The sequence below is a fragment of the Nanorana parkeri genome, unplaced genomic scaffold (assembly GCF_000935625.1).
Source record: "Nanorana parkeri isolate BGI_ZX_2015 unplaced genomic scaffold, ASM93562v1 scaffold571, whole genome shotgun sequence".
NCBI lineage: Eukaryota > Metazoa > Chordata > Amphibia > Anura > Dicroglossidae > Nanorana > Nanorana parkeri.
In genome coordinates this window covers 674,201-701,689 of record NW_017306839.1, presented here as the reverse complement: position 1 = coordinate 701,689, position 27,489 = coordinate 674,201, and the positions used below count along the sequence as shown (strand labels likewise).

At 43.8% G+C, this 27,489-nt stretch overlaps 1 protein-coding gene across 1 annotated transcript in view; it reads left to right on the top strand.

Annotated features, from left to right (window-relative positions):
* The window catches only part of CCDC152 (coiled-coil domain containing 152), a 37,702-nt gene extending 10,454 nt beyond the window's left edge, over positions 1-27,248 (top strand). Inside the window, exons 5-8 of the mRNA XM_018562303.1 lie at positions 7,864-7,966; positions 13,349-13,476; positions 17,247-17,333; positions 27,126-27,248. Coding sequence (XP_018417805.1) covers positions 7,864-7,966; positions 13,349-13,476; positions 17,247-17,333; positions 27,126-27,248 — 441 coding nt within the window. The remainder of the gene's footprint in view (positions 1-7,863; positions 7,967-13,348; positions 13,477-17,246; positions 17,334-27,125) is intronic.
* Positions 27,249-27,489: the final 241 nt, after the last annotated feature.

Genomic DNA, 27,489 nt, shown 5'->3' with positions numbered 1-27,489 from the left:
GGAATGGGGGTGGGCAGGGGGGGGGGGGGGATAACACCCCGGGAGAGGGGTGCAAGTAGCTGGTCTTGTATAGGGCGCAAATTAGTCTAGCACCTGCCCTGAGTATGCTGCAAAGTGGAGGCTCTAATAGATTGGACCACACTACACAGAGGGGCCTTGACGAGGCAGTGTGGCTTCCACATATTCTGCAGAGGACGTGCAACTAAGACCTCTGTATTTAACCTTGTGTATTTTTTCAGGTTAGCTGGTGAGTGTGCAGGGAAACTTTTTGGTGGTGTACTTGTCCTTTACCAACCCCTCATCTCCCCTTGTCTATTCACAGAAAGCCTAGTATTCTGTGAACAGAATGCAAGGGGGTTCAATTACAAAAGTTTCTTATACTCATCATTTCCTATACACGTCATCTCACCATCTAGGGGTGCTAGGGAGCTTTACGCTGGGTTAAACTTTAATAAAAAAAAAAAAAAAAACACATGTTTTGTGAATGGACAAGGGGAGAGCAAAGAAAAGTAAACGATAGGCTCCCCTCATTTTGCAATGGGGCCCTGTCATTTCTCAATATGTCTTCACTCAAACAAACTCCACTAGCTTTAGGAAGCCCCACAGCTGGCTTTCCCAAAGATCAATCTTACATTTTGTTAATTCCTTAAGTCCTCTGTCACTTCAACCAATACCCTTCAACCAGTTGCCGTCCGCCCGTTGAAAAAAAACGGACTGACGGCACTGCTGCATTAGCGGGTTGCCGTCTCCAGGGGCAGGAAAAAACCCGTGCAATGCGTAGAGCTAGTACAGCGTTGCATGACGGAATAAATGTCAGTCAAAGTCCCGCAGCGCTGAATACTGAAAAATGGCCTGGATGGGAAGGGGGTTTAACACCGCGGACTTCAAGTGGTTAAAGAATTCAATATTAACCAATAAAAACCATCCCATGTCATTTCCTTGTTTTACAGGCTGTTGATTGGGGGACTTTTCAATTGACTGTCCCATTTGGTTGCCAGATGGGACATGCAATTGGGCATAACATTCTTTGAGGAGGAGTGGGAAAGGGACTATATTCTGACCCATAAATTATCTGTTTGCTCATTTCCCAAAAAAAGCTTTAAAATATTGTTTCTGAAAATAAAACCATCCATAATGGGTTACAGAGATTTGCAAGACAGCCATGTGGACCAAGGGTACAAGGTCTGGCTCAGCTGCTTAGAGCAGGAACTCATCAGCTTTGTTCTGTATGGAGACAATTCTAATATTGTCATGCTTTGAGTACATAGAAAAGAAATACACGATCCCTGTCTTTAATTAGAACATTTGGAATGTTTTATGGGGCTCACCAGAAGATGCATCAGTACTAAAAACAGTTTTGTTCAAAACAAATTTTGTTTGCTGCCTGTGTTAAGGGAAGTGCCTTGTTCTCCGGAGAGCAATTAGCGATATACACAATTCAAAGAAATCGGACATTATCCACCTATGCATTGTGATGAAACATATCTGTGGTCTGAAACCAAAGAGAGATATCTCCCCAGTCAGTTTGTTAATTTACTGGGTCTTGTGCGTGTTTAGCATTCATGAACATTTAAGATATGAAAAAAATGACAGTATCACAGAACTCCTATGAGATTATTTAATGTGGACCTGTCTTTTAAGTCCATACTTTACGAGATTTAAAAAGGAACATGTCAACATTAACAAATTGCATTTCTGTTGAGATAAAAGGTACTTCTTTCTTGCCATTGATTAAAAAGACACTGCTTCAGAGCTCTCAGCAGCCAATAGCAACCAGCTATCGGAGAATGGATCAGTTATCGCTAAAGACCTCTGGCTGACATGAGTGATTGTACTTTGGACATCATCACTCTTTTTCACTCTGCCTTATTAAATGATCATATACAAGTAAATGATTATGTCAGATCTCCAGTGTCATTGCTGTTCTAGTGTGCTGTGTGCATAGCACTACCCCTGCAGCAGCTGCTGATATATGATGGATTCTCCTGCTGCTCTCCTGTGGTGACCTACCCTGAACCTGGACCTGATAATACTCAGACACACCAATGGCAACAATTGCGCCTCAATCACAATTCGGTCTTATTGTAATTTATAAATATCAAAGATGTCACCAGCACACACCAGTTTTAGTGATCATCAAAAGTATGTTTTAATGACCAGTTGCCATGACAGACTTTTGCAGATCACTAAAACTAGTGTGCTGGTGACATCTTTGATATTTGTATGGTATTCACGGCGCCATCCGTGACCACTGCGACGAGCACCCACCTGTATACAGGACATTCATTGATCCGGTAAGAAGTGCAGCGAGATACAACCTTTATTGCAATTTATTTCTCAACAAACTTGTGGAGAAAGGGTTAGGGGCACAAAAATATCAAAATATCCCAGGGCTTGTTATGTCAGCAACAAAAATGGATGGTAGCTCTAATCCAATAAGCAGCAGTCCCCAGTTACAAATAGATCCTTTAAAAGCAGTTGTTGGTGGTTCTAGTTTCTTCAATAGTGGTCTCCCAATGACAATACATCGTTTAAGAGCAACTATTGGTGGCCTTAATATTTTAGAAGCAGCCTTCCAATAGGAATTAGTCCTCTCACCCTATGCAAGCAGTCAAAGATACCAGAGAGAGGTAAGTAATCTCCATTGAATGTCTATCCTACAACAGCTTCTCCTAAGCTCTCCTGTACACTTTGTAGCATAACTGGTTCGCCTGAAGATGCTCCAAACAAGATTTCATGGGACCAGACCACAAGAAAAGACCTTACGAAACCCAAAGCCCAGAAGGGAAGGCAAAGATTTTTCTCTACAGTGATAAGTGGCAAAGACTGGGAGGGAAAGGACCTTTCTGTACAGTGACATCCTCTCCAGGCAAAAAGCCTTGGAGGAAAGACTCTTCTAGAAAGTTGCTTCAAATACTTAACCCCTCCTCTCAGCATACATTACTGGAATAAAACCCTCAGTGATTGGCCAAGGCAGATTAATATTCATAACTTAATACATTGTCACTTCTCACACTAACTACTGGAGACACTCAACAGCAAGAGGCTAAAATAATCAATGTCCTGAGCTTAGGATAAACCCAATGAATATAAAAATATAAACAAAACTTGGACTGGCTACAGCCTAGCTGAAAACAACACTAATTTGTACTAGGGACACTCCAGCTTGAGGCAGGGTCCCTACACTTGTTATCTTGTCCATCTCAAAAGCAGACAATCTAGCAATGGCTGCATTATTCAGAGGACCTTTCTGTCTCATAATATGTGGGTCCCTATCCCACCTCAATCTACTCAACAGATTTTTTTTAAGCCTCTGAAACCAAGAACAACTTTCCTGAATCCATTGTCATGTGTTCCTCTGTGGTGCCTGTGTTTAGTAGTTTCTCTCCCATTGGTTATCTGCCCACCCCCATTTTTTTAAGCTTCAGGAAGCACTGCAGTCAATGTGCATCATCCACCAAGAAACCAAATGGGCACTGAAGTTTTAGGTGAGTAATTTGGGCTGTTAGATAGATTTATTTAAAAAACAAAAATATATAGATTAGCTTTTAGGTTTTTTGTAAGACTATATAAATATATCTACTCTTTATCATATTCAATAATTGCCTCTGTATTTTCTTATTACTGGTTTTAGTAATAACGTAAGTAATAACTAGCTCTGAAAGTAGAAGTCTGGAGACTGTGCAGACAGAACCATGAAGTTTCTTGTGGATAATACTAGCAGTGTGCAACCCGCCTTTACAACTGGCGTAAAATTGTATTATTCTTATAACAATTATGAGCAGATGTCCAGAGCACCCTACCCCCCTTACATCAGATGTCAAGAGCCCCCCCCCCCTTAAATTAGAAGTTAAGAGTCCCCCACCCTCCCTTACATCACAGTGCACCCCCCTTAGCTTGTGCTGCTGCCGGATAGAAGCTGGGGGCAGAGCTGGGAAGAAGAAAGTGCAGGGTCTGGAGGAGGACCAGAAGAGGGCTGGAGTCAGCTGCTGAGACCAGGGGAGGCGGAGACAAGGGCGCGCTGCGGCTGCACAGAGAGGTGCAGGATCTGTAGGAGGAGTTCTAGCCTGTCTGTCAACTGCTGAGACAAGGTATGGTTGAGATGAGGGGGGTGCCACAGCTGTATGAGAGGTGCGAGGGCCACATGAAATGGCCTGGCAGGCCGGATTCTGCCCTTGGGCCTTGTGATGGACACATTTGACCTATAAGGTGATAGGCAACCTTACTTACTAATAGGAAGAATAGGCACAGATGGGATGCTGGTGGGTAGGGAAAAGCATGACTTTTACATAAAAACTAATGCTTTGCTAGAAATTCAGCTACAACTTCTGTGCATTTGTTCGTGACTTGTTTGCCCAGGTTCGCAATATATATACCAGAGTAGGCAAACACCAGACCTCCAGCTGTGGTGAAACTAAAAAATCCCATCATGCATCTGCCTCTGGGAATCAGGGTCTTGCAAAGTATAATGGGATTTGTAGTTGCAGCACAGCTGCAGGGACGGAGTTTGCCTCCCTTGTTCTGTTTTCTACATGTAAGTCTACTTTATAGAATGTAAAAATACATCCACTTCTGAAGATATAGAATGTATCCTTGAGTCTGGAATGTGAAAAGTAAATTGTATTATCTTCATGTTTGCTGTTAGTCAGTAGAAGTATGTGTGCAGATCTGACCTTCACCACTGCATATTCCACAAGCAATTCATGCTATACAGTCTGAGTGGGAGTATGTGATAGGATTGTTAGTCGTGATGAAAATGTTATTTATTTAGTGAATTCTCGGAAGACACATAGGAAAAGATTTTACATATGTATTTTTTCTAGAACATGTATATAATGGTTTCTAATTTATTATAAAAGACTTTTAGGAGCTGGGAAGGATTTCTAACAGGAGGCCCACCTCAAGAACAAATACAGTTAGGACTGGAAACACTTGGACACTGACAGAATTTTCATGATTCTGGTTCTGTACGCCATCACAATGGATTTGAAATTAAACAGCCGAGATGCAAGGGAAGTGCTGACTTTTATCTTTAATTCAAGGGGTTGAACAAAATTATCATATGAAACGTTTAGGAACTGCAACCACTAATTTCAGGGGCTCAAATATAATTGGACAAATAAACACAATCATAAATAAAATGTTAATTTTTAATACATTGTCGAGAATCCTTTGCAGGCAATGACTGCTTGAAGTCTGGAATGCATGCTGGAACACTAAATTCTGGGTTTCCTCCTTTGTGATGCTTTGCCAGGCCTTTACTGCAACTGTCTTCAGTTGTTGTTTGTTTGTGCGTCTTTCTGCCTTCATTTTTGTCTTCAGCAAGTGAAAGTCATGATCGATCAGGTTGAGATCACGTGATTGACTCGGCCATTGCAGAATGTTCCACTTGTTTGCCTTAAAATAACTCCTGGGTTGGTTTCGCAGTATGTTTTGGGTCATTGTCCATCTGTAAAGTGAAACACTATCCAATCAACTTCGCTGAATTTGGCTGAATATGAGCAGACAATATATCCATACACACTTCAGAATTCATCGGACTGCTTCTGTCTTCTGTCACATCATCAATAAACACTAGTGACCCAATGCCGATGGAAGCCATGCATGGCCATGCCATCACACTGCTTCCACTGTGTTTTATAGATGAAGTGGTATGCTTCGGATCATGAGCCGTTCCAAGCTTTCTCCATACTTTTTTCTTCCCATCATTCTGGTACAGGTTGATCTTCATCTGCTCAAAGAATGCTCTTCCTGAACTGGCCTGGCTTTTTTAGATATTTTTTGGCAAAGTCTAATGTGGCCTTTCTATTCTTGAGGCTTATGAATGGTTTGCACCTTGTGGCGAACACTATGTATGTGCTCTCATGAAGTCTTCTCTTTATGGTAGACTTGGATGATGGTATACCTACCTTCTGGTGAGTGTTGTTCACTGGGCTGGTTGTTGTGACAGTGTTTTCCTTTACCATGGAACCATGGATCCTGCGATCATCTACCACTGTTGTTTTCCGTGGACGTCCAGGACTTTTTGTGTTGAAGAGCTCATCAGTGTGTTTGTTTTTTTACAGAATGTACCAAACTGTTGATTTGGCCACCCCTAATGTTTCTTCTATCTCTCTATTGGGGAGGATGGCCTGTTTCACTTGCATTCAGATCTTCTCTGAAAGCATGTTGTGAGTTCAAAGCAACAGCTTCCAAATGCGAATGCCAGACCTGGAATCAACTTGAGACCTTTTACCTGATTAATTGATGATGAAATAATAAAGGAAAAGAGCTTTTGAGTCAATTGTCCAATTACTTTTGGTCCCTTGATAAAGAGGGGGCTACATATTAAAGAGCTGTAATTCCTAAACCCTTCCTCCAATATGGAGGAAGCTGAGAGACTGCACTTTAAGCCCAGAATCTTTATTTAACTGTAACTTGAATTTATTTTGATAAACAGCCAAAATAACAAAACTTGTGTCAGTGTCCAATTGTTTCCAGACCTAACTGTACTGTATATACTGGACTTAGTATGTAGTGTTTCTATACCACCACATATACACTATATTGCCAAAAGTATTGGGACAGCCCTCCAAATCATTGGATTCAGGTGTTCCGTGAAATTTCCTTGCTACTAAATATTCCACGGTCATCTGTTAGTAGTATTATAACAAAGTGGAAGCAACTAGGAACAACAGCAACTCAGCCACAAAGTGGTAGACCACGTAAAATGACAGAGCATGCTGAAGCGCCCAACCTCCTTAAAGGCACAGAAACACACAAGGGATCCCGCACATCCCCCATGTGCTCCAAGATGGAGACTCTCATAGTTTAGAGTTAGGACCGCACTATAAGAGGTGCCTTGGCGCGGCAGTGCGGCTTTCACATCCTCTGCAGAAGACGTGTATCCAAACCTCTGTCATTATTCTTAGTGGTGAGACATATTGTTTTACATGCTGGTTTGTGAGTGTGCCATGATGCCTTTCTACTGTTCTACTGTTCAAAGCCCATTTCGTGTGCACCTTACTGTATAACTGGTAACAAATTGTTGAGTGCGTTTGTCGTTTGTTTTGCTCTGGAGTAAAGAATCACGCTTCTCTGTCTTGGGGTGGAGGAACTTGACTGGCCTGCACAATTGTTTCTGGACACGGCATACCATACCTGACCAGGTCTTAACCAGAATATACTCCATTCTTATAATGCATGGTTTTGCTATGACTATTAGTCAGGGGGATAAAAAAAGGTTTTCTTTAGGATGTCAGATTACTATTATTATTATTATTATTACGACAACATATTAGCATATTAGAGTAAATGTATAGGCATATTTATGTTATGGATTGCATACAGTAGGGAAAGGGTTAGACCCCTTTCTGGTTTTTATAGTTATATGTGTCACCACTAAGGAGATTCGCCACTTTTCACTGAGACAGAAATAGGAAATCCAGAATTTTAGAGCTGTCACCAGAACAAGAAATGAGGGAAAATCCTCCAACTGGGACTCTAGAATGAGATCCTAATAGGTTGGACTTGATGGACTAATGTCTTTATTCAACCTCAAATACTATGTAACTATGTAATTTCTATGACGGCTCTCTAAGATGGGAATTTACGTTCACTTTAGAGAGATGTCTTCCCATATCCTGTTGTATCTCAAGGATAGAAGGTAAAATCTCCCCAGAGAGACAAAAAATGATTTGACAAGGGTTTTAACCTTCCCTACGCTATCCAAAACTGAAATGTGTACATACACAGTAAACGTATGAGCCGCATTGTCTACATTTGCAAAGAAAGGAAATGTTTGTTGATTTTATAAACTTTAATAACTTTTTGTACTTTTTGATTCCTGCAGAGTTACCTTTTAATTATATGTATTTCCTTTAGGAAAACAAGAACAAGATTGAGCTGTTAACAAAAGACATGAGAGCCAAGGAGGAAGAGTTCAAGGCACAGATGGAGAAGAAGTGTTGTGAGGTGGAGTCCCAATGTGAGTTTCACAGCATTTAGCAGACGTGTACTAAGAGTGGAACTCCAGGCCGACATAGACAGATTTTCATTTACAGGACAACCCTGCTTTGACTGACAAAAAATATGACACATACAATTTACTCCACACCATTTAGCCACCTATTATTTTCTAAAGCTGCCAAAATTTCCTAATAATTTGCTTACATGCCAATGTAGGGCAAAGTTTACAAAATTGCTGCCCTCCCCACCTGCTGTTACTCACATTCTCTTCACTCCCTCTCTATTCCATTTGGGATTTTCTCTCTGTCTTCATGTGGTGGTGGAGGGAAAACACCAGTGCTTCCATGTGGGAGGAAGAGAAGTGATTCACATGCTCCACCCAATACCTAGTACAGGGGTGCACATAAGGTCGATTGCAATCTACCAGTCGATCGCAAAGCGATCCCTGGTAGATCGCGATGTCCTGTCCTCCTGCCGTGGGGCTTCTCTGGATCCCCGCTGCCTTCCCCCATCTGTATGCAGCGGGGATCCGAGAAGTGAACGAAGCGATGCAGTGGCGCTATCACAGCAACACGCCGAGCGGTGAGGAGAGAGAGAATCTCGGCCTGGATCTGACAGCCAGCGGCTCTCTCTCTCCTCACCGCACATACTGCTGTGACAGCGGTTCCATCCGAATGCCCTCCTCCTCCCCGCGGCTGAAGTGCTTTCCTCACTTCTCCTCGGATCCCCCGCAGCCCCTGCCCGGGAGAGCAGCGGAGATCCAGAGGAGAAGCTGAGCCCCCCTGTGTGCGTGGCCGAGCGGCAGAGGATCAGTACATATCAATGATATGTACTAGGGCTGTTACTGGTTAAATTTTTGTGTTCGATTAATCGAAATTTTTTTACATCGATTAATCGATTAATTTCAATTAATTATAACGCACTAGGATCACACTAATCCAGCACGTTATTAATCTCATGTGCCCCACTCAATATGGCTGCCACTTGAGTGGGGCAACTCAGAATAATAACGTGCTGGATTAGTGTGATCCTAGTTCATTTTATTACTTCGTTGCTGTGCTGTATGTGTATAGGCCAATGCCTTGGCTGGCGCTCGTGCAGAAAGTTTCTTGGGCAAACTCACCGGCCCAAGTGGCTCCGTCGGCTAACGAAGGGAAGGGGGAGGAGTCCGGTGACGTTACGGACATCAACGTCACCAGACTCCTCCCCCTTCCCTTCGTTAGCCGACAGAGCCCCTTGGGGACATCAACGTCACCGGACTCCTTCCCTTCGTTAGCCGACGGAGCCACTTGGGGACATCGACGTCACCGGACTCCTCCACCCTTCCCTTCGTTAGCTGACGGAGCCACTTGGGGACATCGACGTCACCGGACTCCTCCTCCCTTCCCTTAGTTAGCCGATGGAGCCACTTGGGGAATGGGGTGTGTCCGGTAACATCGATGTCCGTGACGTCACGGCATCTCTGACAGGACTCCCGGAAGCCGGCGGAGAGGTGAGTATTTTCATTAGCGATCAAAAAAAATTTAATCGATCAAAAAGATTAGCGATTAATCGAGAAATTAATTGTTAATTTGAACAGCCCTAATATGTACCATTCCTCTGTGCAGGACAAACACTGGAGCGATCAGCTGATTACTCCAGTGTTTGTAAATAACTGGGGACACATAGTACTATGTGTCCTCAGTTATGAATGAACAGGATGTGATTTACATCACTTCCTGTTAATTCATAAGATTCTCAATGGGGAGTAGCACTCTGTACAGGGGCTCCTCCCCATTTTGAAACTGCTTGATAGTAAATATTTTCTGTTTAGTAAAAAATAAATAAATCCTGGAGGCAGGGTGCTGGGTGATCACACACCTGTTGGGGGGGGCACGTTTTTTTCTTGCCTTGGGCGCAAAAGGAGCTAGTTACGGCTATGCTCCCGCGGTGCTCATGTGGCTGCCGGCTGAATGTGTTAGATGCTGCAGACGGAAAGGGGCAGGACACCTCTCCCCGTGTGCAACGTCGGCCACATTCGGCCACACACGCACCGCCGGAGGACAGGACGCCGGCGCCTCTAGAACGCACTGGAATGCAAGCCAGCCGACTCCCTGCGTTCAGGGGCAGGAGGGGCGTGGGGTTGTATTGAAGTCAATGGCAACGCAGCCATGCCCCCCGCCCACTGTGTGATCGCCTGCCGGCATTCCGGTCCAGTGCAATCTGCAAAAATAGTGCTTGCAGCATTTTTGCAGATCGCACTGGACCCGAACGCAGGCACTAATGTGCCTGCATTCCGGGTGCGGGCGATCGCACTGTGGGTAAGGGGCATGGCTACGGTGCCATTGACTTCAATGATCTGCCATGCTCCCCCCCAAATGCAGGTGTTTTTTTTCGTTGGTAGATCTCATTGAGCTCGTCATTTGAAAAGTAGATCTCCGAACGAAAAATTGACCTAGCATGTCATTTTGCTTTGGGCAGCTAAGCAAGGAGTTTGCATGTTCTCCCTGTGCCTCCTGGTACTCTGGTTTCCTCCCACACTCCAAAGACATGCTAGAAGGTTAATTGGCTCCTGTCTAAATTGTATGTGAGATAGGGACCTTAGATTGTAAGCTCTTTGAGGGCAGGGACTGATGTGAATGTGCTGCGTAAATTGTTGGCGGCATATTAATACCTATAATAAATAAATAAATGTGGGCGGATGTGAATGGAAAGAATGGTGAGTACATAAAGCTTGGGGAGAGCAGCAGTTAAGTAAATGTGCTACTATTGCCTGCATGGGCAACGTGCAATTTCACTTAAAATTCTGCATTTTATTTTAAGTGTCTGCTGTGCTGAAGGGTATGAACGTGGGAAAGTAGTAACCACTGCCCTTCTGCACTCCAGAATTTCGACAGCCCCCAGCCACTCACCTTAACCTTGTGAGGGAGTACTGCCTGCATATACAACTGGCTAACCTCAAAGGAAATGCCTGCTCTGGACCGAGGAGGAAATCAGGGGCAGCACTGGAACATGGAGTTCTACTCTGAACTCTGTTAAACATCAAATTGCACATAATACCAAATTAGATGACATTTTGTTTGCTAAAGTATTGTGTTACACCATGTCATGTTAGTTTTATAAAATAATGTGTTTGCTCCTTTCTCATACTATTTTTGCATCTGAATTCTGCTAATCACCTCCAGTCTTTGTGCAACCACTTCCTGTCTACTCCAGCAGTGGCAGCACATCGTTACTTAGGGTGGGTTTCCTGATGGAGTTCATGTGACAAGCTGACAATGTAGGACAACAATTGGGAGACGGGGCAGAGCATTGTCACAATCTAAGAGGAGCTTCCTGAATTAGAACCTTATGGTATTATTTTAATGAAAGCTGCAGATTCACAAAGATTTTACATCACATTTGAACCTATATTAACGTGTTAAGCTTGCATGACATTTTAATGATTGGATTAACATTTGTTTTTACACCCAGACCTTTTTTCCGGTTTTGCTGATGAATCTGTTTCCTGATCAGTAACATTTTACATTTGTCTACATGCATGTATACAGTTTAAATGAATTCAGTTGGTAGGCTCTTGCACTACACAGCTGTTGGTAAATTTTAATCTGGCTGTGTTTGACCAGCTTTGTGTCACATTGTCCCTAGGGTCCATAGTGTGGTCTTAAAGCGGAACTCCAGACATTCTTCTAAATTCTAAAGTGTTACAAAAGTTAACTCTGGGCAGGTGTTTTAGCTGTTGGCATAACTTCCATTTACTGTGTACTTCATACATTTGTATACTGTATGTCAGATACTACAGCTGGTGCTGTGGCTATCAGAGCTGTGGCTCTTAAAGCAGACCTTTACCCCCCCCCCCTATCACTAAAAATCACCTCAGCATACAGCTCTGCATGCTGATATGAAATCATCTTACATTCATTAGTAAAACAAACATAGTTGTCTTTTACCTGCAGTTACTGTTTTTTCCACTTCCTGGTCCTCTTGGGCATTATTCATGCAGCCTGTGCCCAAGAGTTGCATACTGGGAGGGTTACTTCAGCAGTGATTGCTGGGAAACCCTCATCTGTAATATCAGAAGATCAGAGGGAAAGGCATTTTCCTCCCGGCTTCCTGATTGGCATAGAAGCCGGCTTCACTTGTTGCTAGGCAACCTGGCTTCCTAACCAATCAGAAAGCCGGGCTGCACGTAATGACCCACCTCCCGGCTTCCTGATTTGTCAGGAAGCCAGGCTACCTAGGAACAAATGAAGCCGGATTCCTAGCCAATCAGGAAGCCCAGGAGGCGGGTCATGACATGCCGCCTGACTTCCTGATTGGCTAGGAAGTCAGCTTCAATTGTTGGTAGGCAGCCTGGCTTACTAACCAATCAAGAAGCTGGGCGGCACATCATGAATCGTGTCCTAGCTTTCTGATTGGTCAGGAAGCCACGCTGCCTAGCAACAAGTGAAACTAGCTTCCTAGCCAATCAGGAAGCCGGGAGGCGGGTCATGACATGCTGCCCGGCTTCCTGATTGACTAGGAAGCCGTCTTTACTTGTTGGTAGGCAGCCTGGCTTCCTGACCAATCAGGAAGCCGCATGGCACCTTATGACCCACCATCCGGCTTCCTGACTGGTCAGGCAGCCTCAGCAAGTGAAGCCGGTGTTCTGTCACAAGAACACTGGCTACACAGGCAATCAGGAAGCCGGATGGCGGGTTACAATCCACTGCCCGACTTCCTGATAATCTGGGGCACTCAGCACCAGTATTGGTGCTCGGTATCGGTGAGTACCAGAGAAAACAATATCCGTACTTGTATTGAGCTGTGACGGCCGCACGGCACCCTTGTTGCCATGGCGCCCTGTGTGGCCGCACGGCTCGCACACTCCTAAGGCCGGCCCTGCTTGTACTCAATACGGAAAAACCGGTATCGGTGCATCCTTAGTAATCTGCCCTTAGTAAAAATAGCCCCTGTGAGAAGAATGGGGAGGAAAAGAAAAATAAGGTATGCAAAGAATAATACACCTGCAATGTTCTCTATGCATCTGTTTGTAGATTGTCATTACTAAACATTTCTAAAGGTGACTTTGTTGCCATTGCAAAGATATGGGTAAAGTTCCTCTTTAAAGTGGAACGCAATAGTGCAGTTTATCCGCCCCTCCTCTCCTCTTGTCCATTTACAGAACACCTTGTATTCTGTAAATGCTTCACAGTCTGTGCCTGGAGTTCCAATTTAAGTTCTCATAGTACTATCCCAGTGTTCTTAATATGGCCCTAAAAACATACTTTTCAAGTCTGGGCCATCTGTGTCTTTTCAAATACTGTTAGTTCTGTGACACCAATGATGCATTTAGTTTAGGAAGAGATGGCTTTTTTAGGTTTATTTAACTGTAAGTCAGTTTGTGTTCGTAATGTCAATTCTACATTTCATAAATAAATAGTATTGCTTAAAGAAGAGGAAAAAAGGAACCTGCTTTCTAAGAAGGAGATGGAAATATCTGCGCTAAACCGACAATTGCAAACTCAAGAGAAAGAAAAGCAAAGTGAGCTGATCAGACAGCAAATAGAGGTATTAATCAGCCATTATACTCATTGGAATTGCACACATTGGAAGTCAGATTTATTTGACTGAATATGTATTATACTGTCTCCATTGACTTCAATGCTAATCTGTGTTTTGCGTGATATCGCGCGAATCCATTCACGTGATAAATTGCCTAGGTGTGAACCTAGCCTAAAGGTTGTCTTATCTATTGCATGAGCTCTATGCTATTAACAGACACTCCAGTCCAAAAACTGTCCTGTAAGAAGTGCTGTCATGATTCTTTGAAAGAAAACTAAAAACATTGTTGATTGACACTTTTACTCTCTTTAACAGGTAGAGCAGCTTAGGGTGTTAGCTTTTGACCCAGAACAGGAAAACAATTTGTTTCCAGGGAAGGCATCTAGTGACTACTGGTATTTCATTGCAATCACTTAATGTTCCTGATTAGAGCTGCAACAACTAAGTCGATTATAATCGATGATGGAAAAAGTTGTTAACGTTTTCAATTGTCGATTAATCGGCTTTTGATAAGTTGGCTCTGTTCGTGGCTCCACGCATGCCGCGCGCCGCCCTTCGCATCTCCTCCCCGCCTCACGCTAGCCGCTGCCAGACCTACCCACACTCCACACGCCGCGTGCCGCACCTCCTCATCGCATCATGCTCGCCGCTCCCAGACCTGCCCGCCCACATCCACATCCAGAAGAAGAAGAAGTGAGGAGCAGGCGTGGGGGGATGACAGCCGCCCAATCTCAGAAGCAAGTTGCTGGAAGACTGCTCAGCTAAGCCTGCACTTTCCCACACATGGTGCTCTATAATGTGTTGCTCGGATAGTGGGATTTGTATTCCTCTATAGCTGATGGTACATTGCGCTGTATATTATACAGAGCAATGTACCATCAGCTATAGATGAATACAAATCCCAGCAATACATTATACACTTTATGTATAATGTATTGCTGGGATTTGTTGTACTCCTTTATAGCTGGTGGAATTCTGCATTGCGCTGTATAGAGAACTACAAATCCCATCAATAATACATTATGCAGCCCAATGAGGAATACCGCCAGCTATAATGTACTGGGATTTGTAGTCTTCTATAGTCGGTGCCATTCTGCATTGATTGTTGTATAATTTTACACTTTCCATTTTACTATATTGCACACCACACTTTTTTTTTTTTTTAACTTCCACAGCTATAAGCTTGCTCCTGTGATGGACTACAATCTCAATACAAGCAAGTAGTCCATCACTGGAGCCATTTTTTTAAAAATCTGATTAATCAAACTCAATAATCGGCTAACTAATCGATTTTGAAAATAATCGTTAGCTGCAGCTCTATTCCTGATCGCTAATTGCTGAGATAATATCTTAGCAACAATGACACAGTATTGATTTCGGTTAGTAAGATGTCACAGATCAACTGCAGAGATTATATGTTAAGCTGGCTGTGCACTATAACACATCCCCTGCATCATTTTAGATGTGCATGCTCCCTGGATGGTGCAGACTTTAGTTGTGCAATCTGCTGATCAGTAGCTTGATTACAAGTAAAGCAACTGATCAGCAGATTGCACAGTTGACGTTTACAGCATCCAGTGGCTAAGTGGGAGGAACATGCACATCTAAAGGCATCCCGGAGATGTGTTCTTTCACATCACATTTTGTGAAATGAGATCTGAGGCAGGTTGCTGTGATGTTAACATGCTGCTGCTGGCCCCTCCCACTGAATTATGAGCAAAGACCAGCAGAAAGACCCAGTGATGATGACACTGGGTCTCAAATGAGGCTTTTCTAGAAGAAAAAAAAAGATTAAATTGGAAACACTTTTATTGCATGTGATTCTGGCAAAAGGGACCAGGGAAGGTATTGTATGCATTTATCAGCTTTAAAGACTTCTGAAAAGCCCAGTCCCAGTCCATTATCTTCTCCTTCCCAGGTTGGAGAAAATCCAGTGTTGCCGAGTTCTATGTTAGCTTTGTGCTACATACAATCTGTAGAGAGAAATTATTAGAAGCCATTAGTGTCCAAACACAATAGTCTTCTGGGTTTTGCTGATTTCCCTCAGGCCAATGAGACTCCTGAAAGGCTGGGAAGCCATTTATTTTCACAGTGGGTTTGCTTTATTAACCTGCCTCTCATAAGGAAGATCCAGTTTGCTTCGTAGGAACCAATTATTCAAATCTACAAAGGGAAATGGCAGAAATGACATTCTTAACTCTGATTGGCTGCTTCGGGTAAGACACTGTAAGGGCTAGTATACATGGATTATTGAGATGCATTTGAGATGAGTTTACTAGGAGGGTTATTTACAAAGCTCCCGAAGGCAGCCGAGTGAATAACCCATTAGAAGTGAAGTGAGCCAAACGCTGTTTGGCTGTTCACTTCTGGCTTGTACGGCCGATTTCAACAGTACATCGGCTGAAATCAGCCGTACATCGGCTTGCTTCGGCTGGCTTCGGTTCAGCCAAACATGCTCAGCATGTTCGGCTGAGCCGAAGTGCGGAAGAAGGTCGACTCAGCCAATCCAACATCTGGATCGGCTAAGCCGAAGCTCCGGCAGCTCACTCGCTGCTGTTCACCCCTATTCACATAGGGGCCGATCGGCGATGAGTGAATAGCCGAATGCCGCCGAGCAGCATTCGGCTCAGCTATTCTTACGGGTACCTCTGTGGTACTGAGCAGAATAGAAAATCTGTGAAAAATGTTTAAAAATGTAAATAAAGGATAAATCAAAAAAAATAAATAAAGATTCCTTTAAAAAAGAAAAATACATTAATTTAGAAAACAATTGGGCGGAGCTAGCAGTGACAGCTAGCTATGCCCAACTGTTTCCTATTGGCCGGGGCCTGCTAGAGTCTTCTAGCAGGTCCTGGCCAATGAATAACAACTGTTAACAAATGACAACCAGTTGTCATTGTTTAATAACAGTTCAGCGTCCCCGAGTAACCTGGGGACACTGATCTGTCATTGCAACTGGGCGGAGCCAGCCGTGAGATCACGGCTGGCTCCACCCTGCTGTCAGTTGCAACACTTTCGGCTGGCCAATGGCCGTTCGTTCGGCCCGGTTCGGGTGTCACTTCCGCTCGGCCAGCTTCGGGAGCTGGCCAGGCTATAGTGAATAGCCCGTACAGCAGCCCTTCGGTTCCACTGAACAGAAGGGCTCCAGGGGCCGAAGCTAGCCAAAGGATCAGCCGGAGCTACGGCTGATCCTTCAGCTAGCTTTGTGAATAAACCTCTATGTTATCACCTTGAGTTTACCAAGCATTTACATAAACATGTGTAAAGCAATAAAATCATAGCAGAAACTGATGTCAAACTGACCTTGGGGGGCTTGTATTGTTCAATCACTGAGCATGGGGGTTCAGGCAAATGCAATATATGCTTCTGAATAGCATTTAGCCTGAAACTCCCAGCAAAAGTGCATTTACAGGGATTGTATTTAATCTAAACGTCTGAGGTAAGAGAAATAAATCTAAATAGAACTGGTTGTGTCCAAATAAGCACAAAGCAAAGCAGGTGAAATAAAGCCTCAGAATGGTCATCCACACTACACAAAGAAAACTGGAATCTTCAGACCTGCAGTCAAAGCAAGCATCCAGCTCAAATCAAATGTAGATGAACAAAGGCTGGCTACCCTACCCCTTCCTGACCTCATAGGCTTATGTACATTGGCCCTTATAAACAAAACCATCAAACTTGTGTTATATATGAACGGAAGAGCTTTTTTCTTTTTGTGAATATGGTCATATATATGTATATATACACATTATAGGCTGTGTTTTTTTTTCTTTCAGTTTAATGCCAAGCTGGCAAGAATACAAAACAGAAATAACAAATCTCACCAAGAAACAGGCACCTTATCACAGAACATCTACAGAATGGTAATATTATCCTAACCCGTCTTCTGCATAGAGAACCTGAGTGGGTTACCTGATAGGTTAACTCATAATTAACTGGATTATACTTATATTTAAGTCAACAAACAATATTGGTTTCACTTTAGATTGTTCCTGCTTTATTAATAACCTGCATATCAGTTCAGATATACCAGTTCAGGCTTTCAATGCCAATATCATTCTTTCCTCCTTCTCTACAGAAATGTTATGAGACTCTTTGCTGTGAATCTGTAATTCCCCTCAGCTACTTCCTCGATCACAGCTGCTACAAAATATTCAATGTGAGCTCAGATGGAGCTTACACAGGATTGATAATGTCATTTAATTATCATGTGACAGTGGTTTGGTCTGCTGATTGGCCACCATGTCTGACCACTGTATCATAAGAGTAGTTCACATGCTTTCCCATACCTTGAAATGCCAGAGATTTTGCACTGGCTGCGATGGTGGAGGGAGCAGCGTTAGTTTACAGAGAAGGTAAGTATGGGTGGCTCAACTTGAGTCACAAGGGGTTGAGCATACCACACAGTAGGATTTTCTCTGATGCACTATACTTATCATTGAGTTTATAATAAAAGTTGTGATGGGATTTCCCAGTGTGCAGGGGTACTGACTGAAGGCTTGCTGTGACATTGGGATCATTGTGAGAGTCGATGACCTGCTGGATGAGGGTCCAATTATTTTGCTGAGGATCAAATAATGCCCGGGGGTCATTATTATACTTAAAGTGACCCTAAACTCAGGAGTTAAATCTTAGAAATGAATTCAAGATACAAAAATGTATCTTATTTGTGTATCACTCGGCTGTAGATCCTGAAATCATCTCTGAATTGGTGCTGACACTGTCCTTCCTTCTGGAGGGGGGCTACTTTTGTTCCCCATGGTCGCTGTGTGTGTTGTAAAGTAGCCACCACCCCAAGCTCGCTCCAGTGATGGATTACAATCTCTATACAAATTAGTAAACTAAACGTGAGACTGTAGTCCATCGGGGAGCAAGCTCGGAGCAGTGGCTACTTTACAACACACATAGGGACCATGGGGAACAAAAATAGCCACCCCCTAGAAGGAAGGGCAGGGCCAGCACCAATTCAGAGTGTCACTTTAAAAAAGAGTTGTGATGGGATGTGCCAGTGTGAGGGGTCACTGACTGAGGGCTTGCCGCGACACTGCGGTTATACTGAGATTTGATGGCCTGCTGGATGGAGGTCCAATTAATTGCCGAGGGTCATATTAATGCTCCGGGGATCATTATTATACTTAACTTTACTGACAGGTATTTTAAAATTGTTGGGTGGTAATTTTTTATAATTTATAGATGCATGGAATTTTAGCTTAGTTTAACTTTGTTCACCGTTTATTAATTTAAAAAAAAGTGTTTTTGCTAAAACTATCCACCTCAGGACGATATGGTGGTGGAGAAGGAAAACCATATCCAGCTGTGCAAAGTATGACGGCTCCATGAGCACTGCGTTCTTCAGTTTCTTTTGTTCTAGCTGTGCCTCCCTGGTCTCAATGAATAACAATACCATACTTAATTAAAACATTCTGCACCAAAAACAAAATTCCTGCTGCTTCACTGCGCTGTCAGATACGTTTCAACAACACGAATGTAAAATATACAGAATGTACTTCAAACAATGATAACATCAGCTTTTCATTCAACTGACTTATCTTACGGTCAATATTCCACATATTTTAGGTCCTACGGGGTAACATGAGTTTTTGATGTAGGTAAAACCATGGGGTCTATTTATAAAAAATTTGCCAAGCTACCTGTCCAGTGACACTGCATGTACATTCGTTATGTGTGAATAAGCCAGCTGTTTTGAGAATAGGGAAAATAGGAAGAATAGGGAAAATAGGAAGAATAGGGAAAAATTTAATGTTCTTAGTATTTTTTCTCTTCTGGGTGAATGTTTCAGGTGGTTCTGATCGGAAGCCCAGTGTTAGTCTATGGGCAGCCGGATCTAAACGGACGTGCAACCGTTTACATCTGATTACCTACGACTCTGTCCAGGTCTGGAACACCAAAAGGGACAGAGTTCCATTTTGGCGGACCTGATCATGGCGGATCGGGGGTAATCTGATGTAAACCGACATGTCTGCTTACATCCAACTCCCTATTGACCAACATGGGTCCGGTAAGTTCTTTTCTGCCATTGCAAGATGGAGGGAAAAACTGGACGGATATGGATGTCACAGTGGTGAGATGATCCGTACCAAGCTGCTCTGATCAGCAGGGAATTAATGCACGGATGAGCTACAAATAGTTACTGGGTTACAAATAGTTACATTTTAGGAGGTGTATGCCACCCCCAGCAAGTCAGCAGGGGGGTCTGAACCAGTACAGGCTGCCTATAGAGAAGGAGGATGGTCCTGGCCACTTGCCACAGTAACCAATGTATGGACAGGCTCCTCCCCTCCTTCTCTAAAGGTGTCCGGGCCCCCTTCATGGAAGGAGGAGAGGAGCCTGTCCTTGAACTAATTACCATGGCGAATGGGCGAAGTTGTTTCCTGGGCAGGCCAATCAGGGTCCCGCCTGCTCTTGCATAGGCTACACCCACACCGTTATTAGTCTCCACCCCTGCCCTGTTCACAGTCCTTGGTGTCTCCAGCAGGAGCTGGAGTCCCATCCTGAGGTAAGCTGCATGGAAGGGGTAAGCAACTTAGAAGAAAGGAGGTTAACAGTGTAAGATGAAGTATGCAGAAGTTAATAGTGTTGGAAGAGGGTGGAAGCCTGCTACCCTCTTTCAACCAGTGACGTGCCCTACCTCTAGTTTCGGGTTAGGCATTCCCCAGCCTCTCCCCCAGCACGTCCTGCCCCCGCCGAAGCCCCGCCCCCAACCCGGTCCAACAAGGGAGTGTGAAGGAGGAAGAGAGGAGACAGGGAGGAGCCTCCCTATCCCTCACTTGCTCGTCACTGATGAGGCATCGAGATCAATGGCCTCAGTGGGGGTTTTTTTTCTTTTTTTGATTAGACAGCTTGGACCAATGGTGCTTTGCCATTGGTCCAAGCCATCCACAGAGCTCACGCCTCTAACAAAAAGTAGAGGTTGTGACAGCTCTTTCCTCAATAGTTAGGTTACACAAGCAGTGGGGAAGCCCGCTGCAGTGCAACCTAACTACCTGTCAAAAGCCGGATACATCGCTGCCTGTAATTAACAGGGAATGCTTTGTCCATGACAGGCTACACAGCGGGGAGGATTTCCCTGCTGTGTAACCCGATAGAAGCCAATCTGAATGGAGAAAAAGCTGTCAGCTTCAGACTTGAAGCTGACAGCTTTTTCCTCCATAATACTAGGTGAGGATCTGCCTCCCCTGACCGCATGTCCCTGCTTTCAACACTATTAACTTCTCCACGCTCTACATCCCTCTTACTACACTGCTCACCTCTGCACCCCCTGCCAAAAGACGTGCAAAGAGTGAGCAGTGTAGGAAGAGGGATGCAGGGGATGCAGAGGTGAGCAGAGTAGGAATAGGGATGCAGGGGGTGCAGAAGTGAGCAGTGTTGGAAGAGGGATGCAGATGTGAGCAGTGTTGGAAGAGGGATGCAGAGGTGAGCAATGTAGGAAGAGGGATGCAGCGGGTGCAGAAGTGAGCAGTGTAGGAAGAGGGATGCAGAGGTGAGCAATGAGGGAAGAGGGATGCAGGGGATGCAGTAAAATGAGCTTATAAAAAATTGCTAATGGCCAAGTTGTGATGGCAAAGTCTCATCTACCAAAAAAAGCTCCTACCTGCCTAAGGCTGCGCACACACCTTACAGCCATCGCAAGACTTTTGTCTTGCGATGGTTGTAAGGTACTTAAAAAAACGTACGATCTGCCTATCTTGCATAGGCAGATCGTACTTGCGATGATCGCAAGCCACGCCCCCTGAGGGGCGGGCTTCCGATGACCGCAATGCCGAACAAGCAGTGTGTGCTTGCGCACACCGGCCCGTACGGCTTTTATCGTACGGACATGCCACAAACCCGCCGAACATCGTACGATGCAGGATTTCCCGCGATTATCGTACGATTATCGTAAGGTGTGTGGGGACCTTTACAGCAATTGTTTTTCAGTGCACAGACCCAGCATGCTGCAATTAGGTAACTCCCATGCACAGGAGTTACATCATGCCAGCCAGCCAATCAAAGAACCCGGAAGAAGACCGAGAGAAGATGGTATGACAGTGCCAGTGACGGAGGGGAGAGCAGACAGCAATGTAGAAGAACATTGTCAGCAAGTAAGCCATAATGTGCACATATGCTGTGCATATTAGCTGATTATGGCAATCACTTCTGAAGATCTATTTTTTAATGACCACTTCACTTCCACTTTAAGGAAGGTTTTAGAAGAAACCTACAGGGCCTTGGTCTCACTAAAGCTGGCCATGCATCTTACAACCATCGCACGACTTTCGTTGTACGATGGTTGTAAGGCCATTAAAATTTCGGACGACCTGCCCATCTTGGACAGGCAGATCGTACTTGAGGGGAGGGCTTACCGATGATTGCAATGCTAAGCGGGCAGCGTGCGCTTGCGCACACCGGCCCGTGCGGCTTTCGTCTTCCGAGCACACTACCGATCTGCCCAAAATCGTATGATTTTCGGCAGGTTTTCCAGCATGCTAGGAAGGCGAAAGTTGTGCCACCGTACAGTAGATGCGGTCGCACGCTGCCCATACACCTGCCGATTATCGTACAATCGCGGGATCACCCGCGATTATCGTGTGATAATCGGCAGGTGTATGGGCAGCTTTAGGGTGAGAACCTCTGCTCTATTCCTCCTGCTCATTACTTGGGTGGGGTTATGGGGCCCCAAGATTTCTAATGGTGGCCCTGGATGTACAGATGTCCATGAAAAGATTCTATTTAACTAACGAAAGTGTTATTCTGCAATAAACCTTTATCTTATGCCCTAATTATCTTTTTTGCTATTTTGAAAATCAGTTCTTAACTAATTAACTAATCATTTTTACCATATATATTTCTTATTGGCCTGCATAACTGGGGCCCAGCTGCGTGACTGACAGCTGGCTCTGCCTATCTAGAGGCAGAGCCAGCTGTACCTGCCCCCTCCCCCATCCATTCTGCCAGTCAGCGCTGGCAGATCGGAGCGGGGAGAGGGGAATCCAGCCCCTCCCCCTGTCACGGCAGGGAGCCGTGACAGGATCGAGAGGTGAGCGAACCCGGTATGTGTTCGCCCACCTCCCGATCTATTGAGCCGACCTGTGACAGTCTCATTGTCACAGGTCGGCTAGAACTATGAGGTGAGTGGAAAACACTCATCTCATAGTTCTCCTTTAAGGGATATCTTTTTAATAGAGCCTCCAACAGTGGCACAACCTGACAAGGGTTCTCATTCTGAAAGAAAACAAAAGGTTTGACTGGATAAAATTAAATATATAATGTTGGGGGGTTTTACGTCATTTTCAGGCCTAAAATGTGGAATATAACATGGGTGCAAAAATTGAAAAAAGGGCCTCAGTCATGAAGGGGTTAATCCAACACAAAGGAAAGACAATATACTTAGTCTGCTTTGGCAGTGTCATGTTACACTTGTAAGTAGCGGCCTCTAGAGGGCAAATTGGGTTAGTTTACATAGGAGAACACGTTCCCTTTTTAATTCCTGTGTGTTATTTGCTCAGTTATAGAACTGAAAATGATCTTTTCAGTTTACTGACAGATTTTTCCTATGGATCAGCTGAATTTACTGCATGGACGATTTTAACGAATTTTGCAGCATTAGTATTCAAAAGTAATTCCCCCGAATTTATGGCTCAGACTTTGAATCCTAAAAAGAGAAGTATTGGGAGAGTAGTAATATATTCTTTCAAATACTTAGAGCTGGCCTGGGGCACCATAGGTTTTGGGAACAATTATTATTAGGTTAATATTATTAGATTTAGAATTATTATAAGCTAAATTGGCATGCCTTGCAGGGAATTTTTAAGTGATTTTAAATGTGTGTCTGTATACCCAGAAGATGGGTCCTGGGAGAGGTGTATATTTCCCTTTGTTCGGGTTGTGGTCCCTTTAAGGGACAGAAATGGGTTAACACCTGCTGCAGGAAGTGTGTTCAAAAGGATAGGAAGCCAGAGAGAGAGAGAGAGAGAGAAGCACTGATTAATGTATTAATGTATGCAGACAAGGCGAAGGCGGAGGAGCTGACTAAGGTACTGGTGCTATGAAACAGCTGAACTTTACTGGGAGCCTGTGGGCTAAGAGAAACTCTAAGGTTAAGAGGGTGATCACCTTGTGCACTGAAACCATCCAAGCCAATGAGGCTATTGTTATTCTTTTCTGTGCTGAAGAAAGCAAACGGTACAGTTTATCATTTCTATACTGAAGAAAGCAATCTTCTAAGTTGTTGTGCTGTATTGAAGAAATACATGACTGTGTGGCTTGACAAAGGAGGTTCTCTCCATGTGCCTTTCATCCTGATAGCACTCAGCAGCTGAGATCGGACTTTCATCTGATGTGTGACAGGCGAGATGTTTTTAAATATCCTGTAAGTGCATTACTTTTAACATTTATAAAACAGTTACCTTTATACTGCACTTAGATCTGGTTTTTATGTTCTTTTTACAGTGCTATTACATGGATGTTTCCCTATACAACTAACCAGGCTGCAGGATCAGTGCATACATCTTCTCTGGATTAACCAACAGTATAACTGGAGCTCCTTTAAGACTATTAACATACAGTCCATAGACAATCGATCCAGTTGCGCAAGTTGGTGACTGCTCTTTTATGTTGAACCTATGGAATTTTATATGCATGTGAATTGAAAATTTTTATGAGAAAATTTGTGATAAAATAACGGGTGCGGGTGAAATAACTCCTGAGGCTTGGTGAACTGAGGTCTATTGTATGCATGCAGAATGACTTCTCTTAGAGGCTGAAGCTTCTCTTTGTAGGCAACAGTACCCTCTACTGGCATGTTTTCATGTATGATACACACAATCACCATTTGCAATGATACAGATATTAAACTTAGACATTTTGTTATTATGGTCAAGCAGGGCTGGATTTTCCTCTCCGAAGCCTGAAGAACCAAAGCAACACCCCACTGCTAGGATCACCTATTTTATGCAAAATACCATTTACATGTTTTACCTTGCTCTGCCTCTCCCTATCCACCCTCAACACACAAAGCACAACATGTCTAAACCTTTCTCCAGTCAGGGCACCTTTTAAAAAGTATGCAAATTCTTAAGGCACCCCAGGCTAAAATGTAAATGTAAAAAATGACATCAATACCAAACCTTTATCCTAGACAGGGGTCTGGTATGAATTTAAGTGGGGGATCCCAGTAGGGTTGCCACCTGTCCGGGATTCACCCGGACAGTCCGGTTTTTGAGTCATGTGTACAGGTTTCAGGCCAGCTGACACCCGGACACTTTAAATATTTTGACAGGTGTCAGGGAGATGGAAGAGGAGATGTGCAGGCCCGCGGCTCACAGGAAGGCTGCCGAGGTCCCCAGCAAGCCTAGATCGTTCGGGTTTCACTTGATAAAAAGGTGGCAACCCTAGATCCCAGGTCAGAAAAAACAGAAGGATAACAAGTGGTGTTTTCTTTTCACATCAGAATCCCCCATTCACATCAGGAGCCCCCTACACATCTCCACATCAGGATTACCCTTCACATCAGAATCCCCCTTCACATCAGAAGCCCCCCTGTACATTATGTGTACATGTGATAGCATATTGTCAGGGACAGGTCCTCTTTAAGGTGATACTGGGGGTCCAAAAGACCCCTAGTATAACCTTTCTACTTTAAATAAGCTATTGCAGTGCAGATCGCACTTCAATAGCTTATTGCTGGGCTTCAGGAGCCCAACAATGACAGCTATGGGACCAGAAGTGATGTGATCTGCATTGCTCCCAGTCCTATAGTATGGCAAGGTGATTTTTGAGCTACTGGTCCAAAACAAGTGGGCAACACAGTGTGTAGTGGTTGTGTGGGTTTCCTCCCACAATCCAAAGACATGCTGGAAGGTATATTCTCCCTGATTGTGTGCATTTGGAATAGGGACCTTAGATTGTAAGCTCCTTGAGTGCAGGGACTGATGTGAATGTGCAACTATGTAAAGCGATGTGTAAATTGTTGATGCTATATTAATAGCTGTAACAAATGAATAAATATGCAGATCAGGACTTCTGTCTTCACTTGCTGCATGTTTATTCTGTGTTGAAGCCAGACACAGGCAGGCAACCGGAATATTCATAAGAATGTCAACTTGTTTCTTTCAGTGGAGGTCTCCCTAAAACCATTTGATTTTTTAGAGGCTCAAAGAAGATGAGATTGTGAAAGAAACAAAAAATTTGAAAAAATATGCTGGTTAACCAGCAGGTATCTGCAATCCGTAAATGAATGTTCCCAGACACGGGGCTGCCTTTTATAGCTAGGAGAACGCACAAGTGTGCACTGTCAGACTGTCCTGTGTTAGCTAATGATCAAGAACCAATCAGTCTGGTTTCACTTCCTGATCATGTTATCAACATGACAGCTATGACATTGTGATTTCATGTTTGTTAGTAAAGGAACCTCTCCAGGCTCCAGCCCTCAGAAAGAAACACAGAAAGAAAAACATTTTTTTAAGTAGTACAATGTTTTAAAAATGTGATATTTATTTTTTAAAAAAGTATATATCGCTAAAGTGACATTAAAGTCAAAAATATTTTTCCCTCCCCCAATGGTAATTAAAGCACTTACCTTAAATGATTATTAAAACATTTTCACTGTTGAAGGGCTTTGGGGAAATATTAGGGGTCTAAACCCCTGACATTTCCCTTTTGAAATAGAAAAAAATATTGAGGACACAGAGTCCTCTGCCCATACAGGTGGGATCCGAGGAAAAGCTACAGCCTGTGCTGCTCCTGTTCTCCCTGCCAAGCCGTGGCTGTGTTGGCCTCTTGGCGCCGCTGTTGCCAATGGCGCCTTGTGCTCGCAATGGCAACAGGGACAAGGGGGCGCAGCCAGACCGGCCCTGGCTGCGCCCCCTCTCAGCTGCGCCTGAGGCCAGTGCCTCATTCGCCCCGTGGTAGCTACAGCCCTGCATATATCTACTGCTTGCTAGCAGTAAATATATGCAAAAACACCGAAGGGTTTAATAATCCTTTAAATAACAATGTAAAAATGAGTCTTATGCGTCTATATATAAAACATTTGGTTTAAGTTATCTAACTAATATTTATCAGGATACAATATTTTTCATGAAATTAATATTTTATGTCCTGTACAATGTCTCACTTTTCTCCAACTATGAATGGGTACAAAACATATCTTGCTGTCATGTCATGGAAGGTGTCTTTGTCCTTGCTGTCATGTCATGGAAGGTGTCTGTGTCCTTGCTGTCATGTCATGAAAGGTGTCTTTGTCCTTGCTGTCATGTCATGGAAGGTGTCCTTGTCCTTGCTGTCATGTCATGGAAGATGTCTTTGTCCTTGCTGTCATGTCATGGAAGGTGTCTTTGTCCTTGCTGTCATGTCATGGAAGGTGTCCTTGCTGTCATGTCATGGAAGGTGTCTTTGTCCTTGCTGTCATGTCATGGAAGGTGTCTTTGCCCTTGCTGTAATGTCATGGAAGGTGTCTTTGCCCTTGCTGTCATGTCATGGAAGGTGTTCTTGTGTGCACAACAGAATTTCTAACAATTCAAGGATCACAGAATATAAAACCTCTCATTTCATGTAGCATTGTTCAGGTTAATTATTAGCGAAAACATAGAGTTTGTAGAATGGAAAAAAAGGTTATAGTGCCTGTTAGTTATTCACAGCTGGTTCTCTTCTCACAGAAACTGCAGCATTTGCAAGAAGAAAAGACCAAAGAAATTGAAAACCTCCTAAGCACAATCAAGGAATTAGAGAGAAGACTCGGCAGTGGATCAGACTCACGCTTAAAGAGGAAACGCTTTTAAAGTATAATTACATTGGTGGGAATTTATCAAAACTGGAGCAGACAAAATCCGGAGCAGATTTGCACTGCAGCCAATCAGCTTCTCTCTTTCATTTTCAAATTGTACCTGGGCAAACTGAAGAGAGATCACGATTGGTTGGGCAACTGCTTCGGATTCTGTCTGCTCCAGTTTTGATACCCCCCCCCCATGCATTCTTTAAAGTGATTCTGTGATTTGCCCATGGATGCCAAGGCAACAGGTT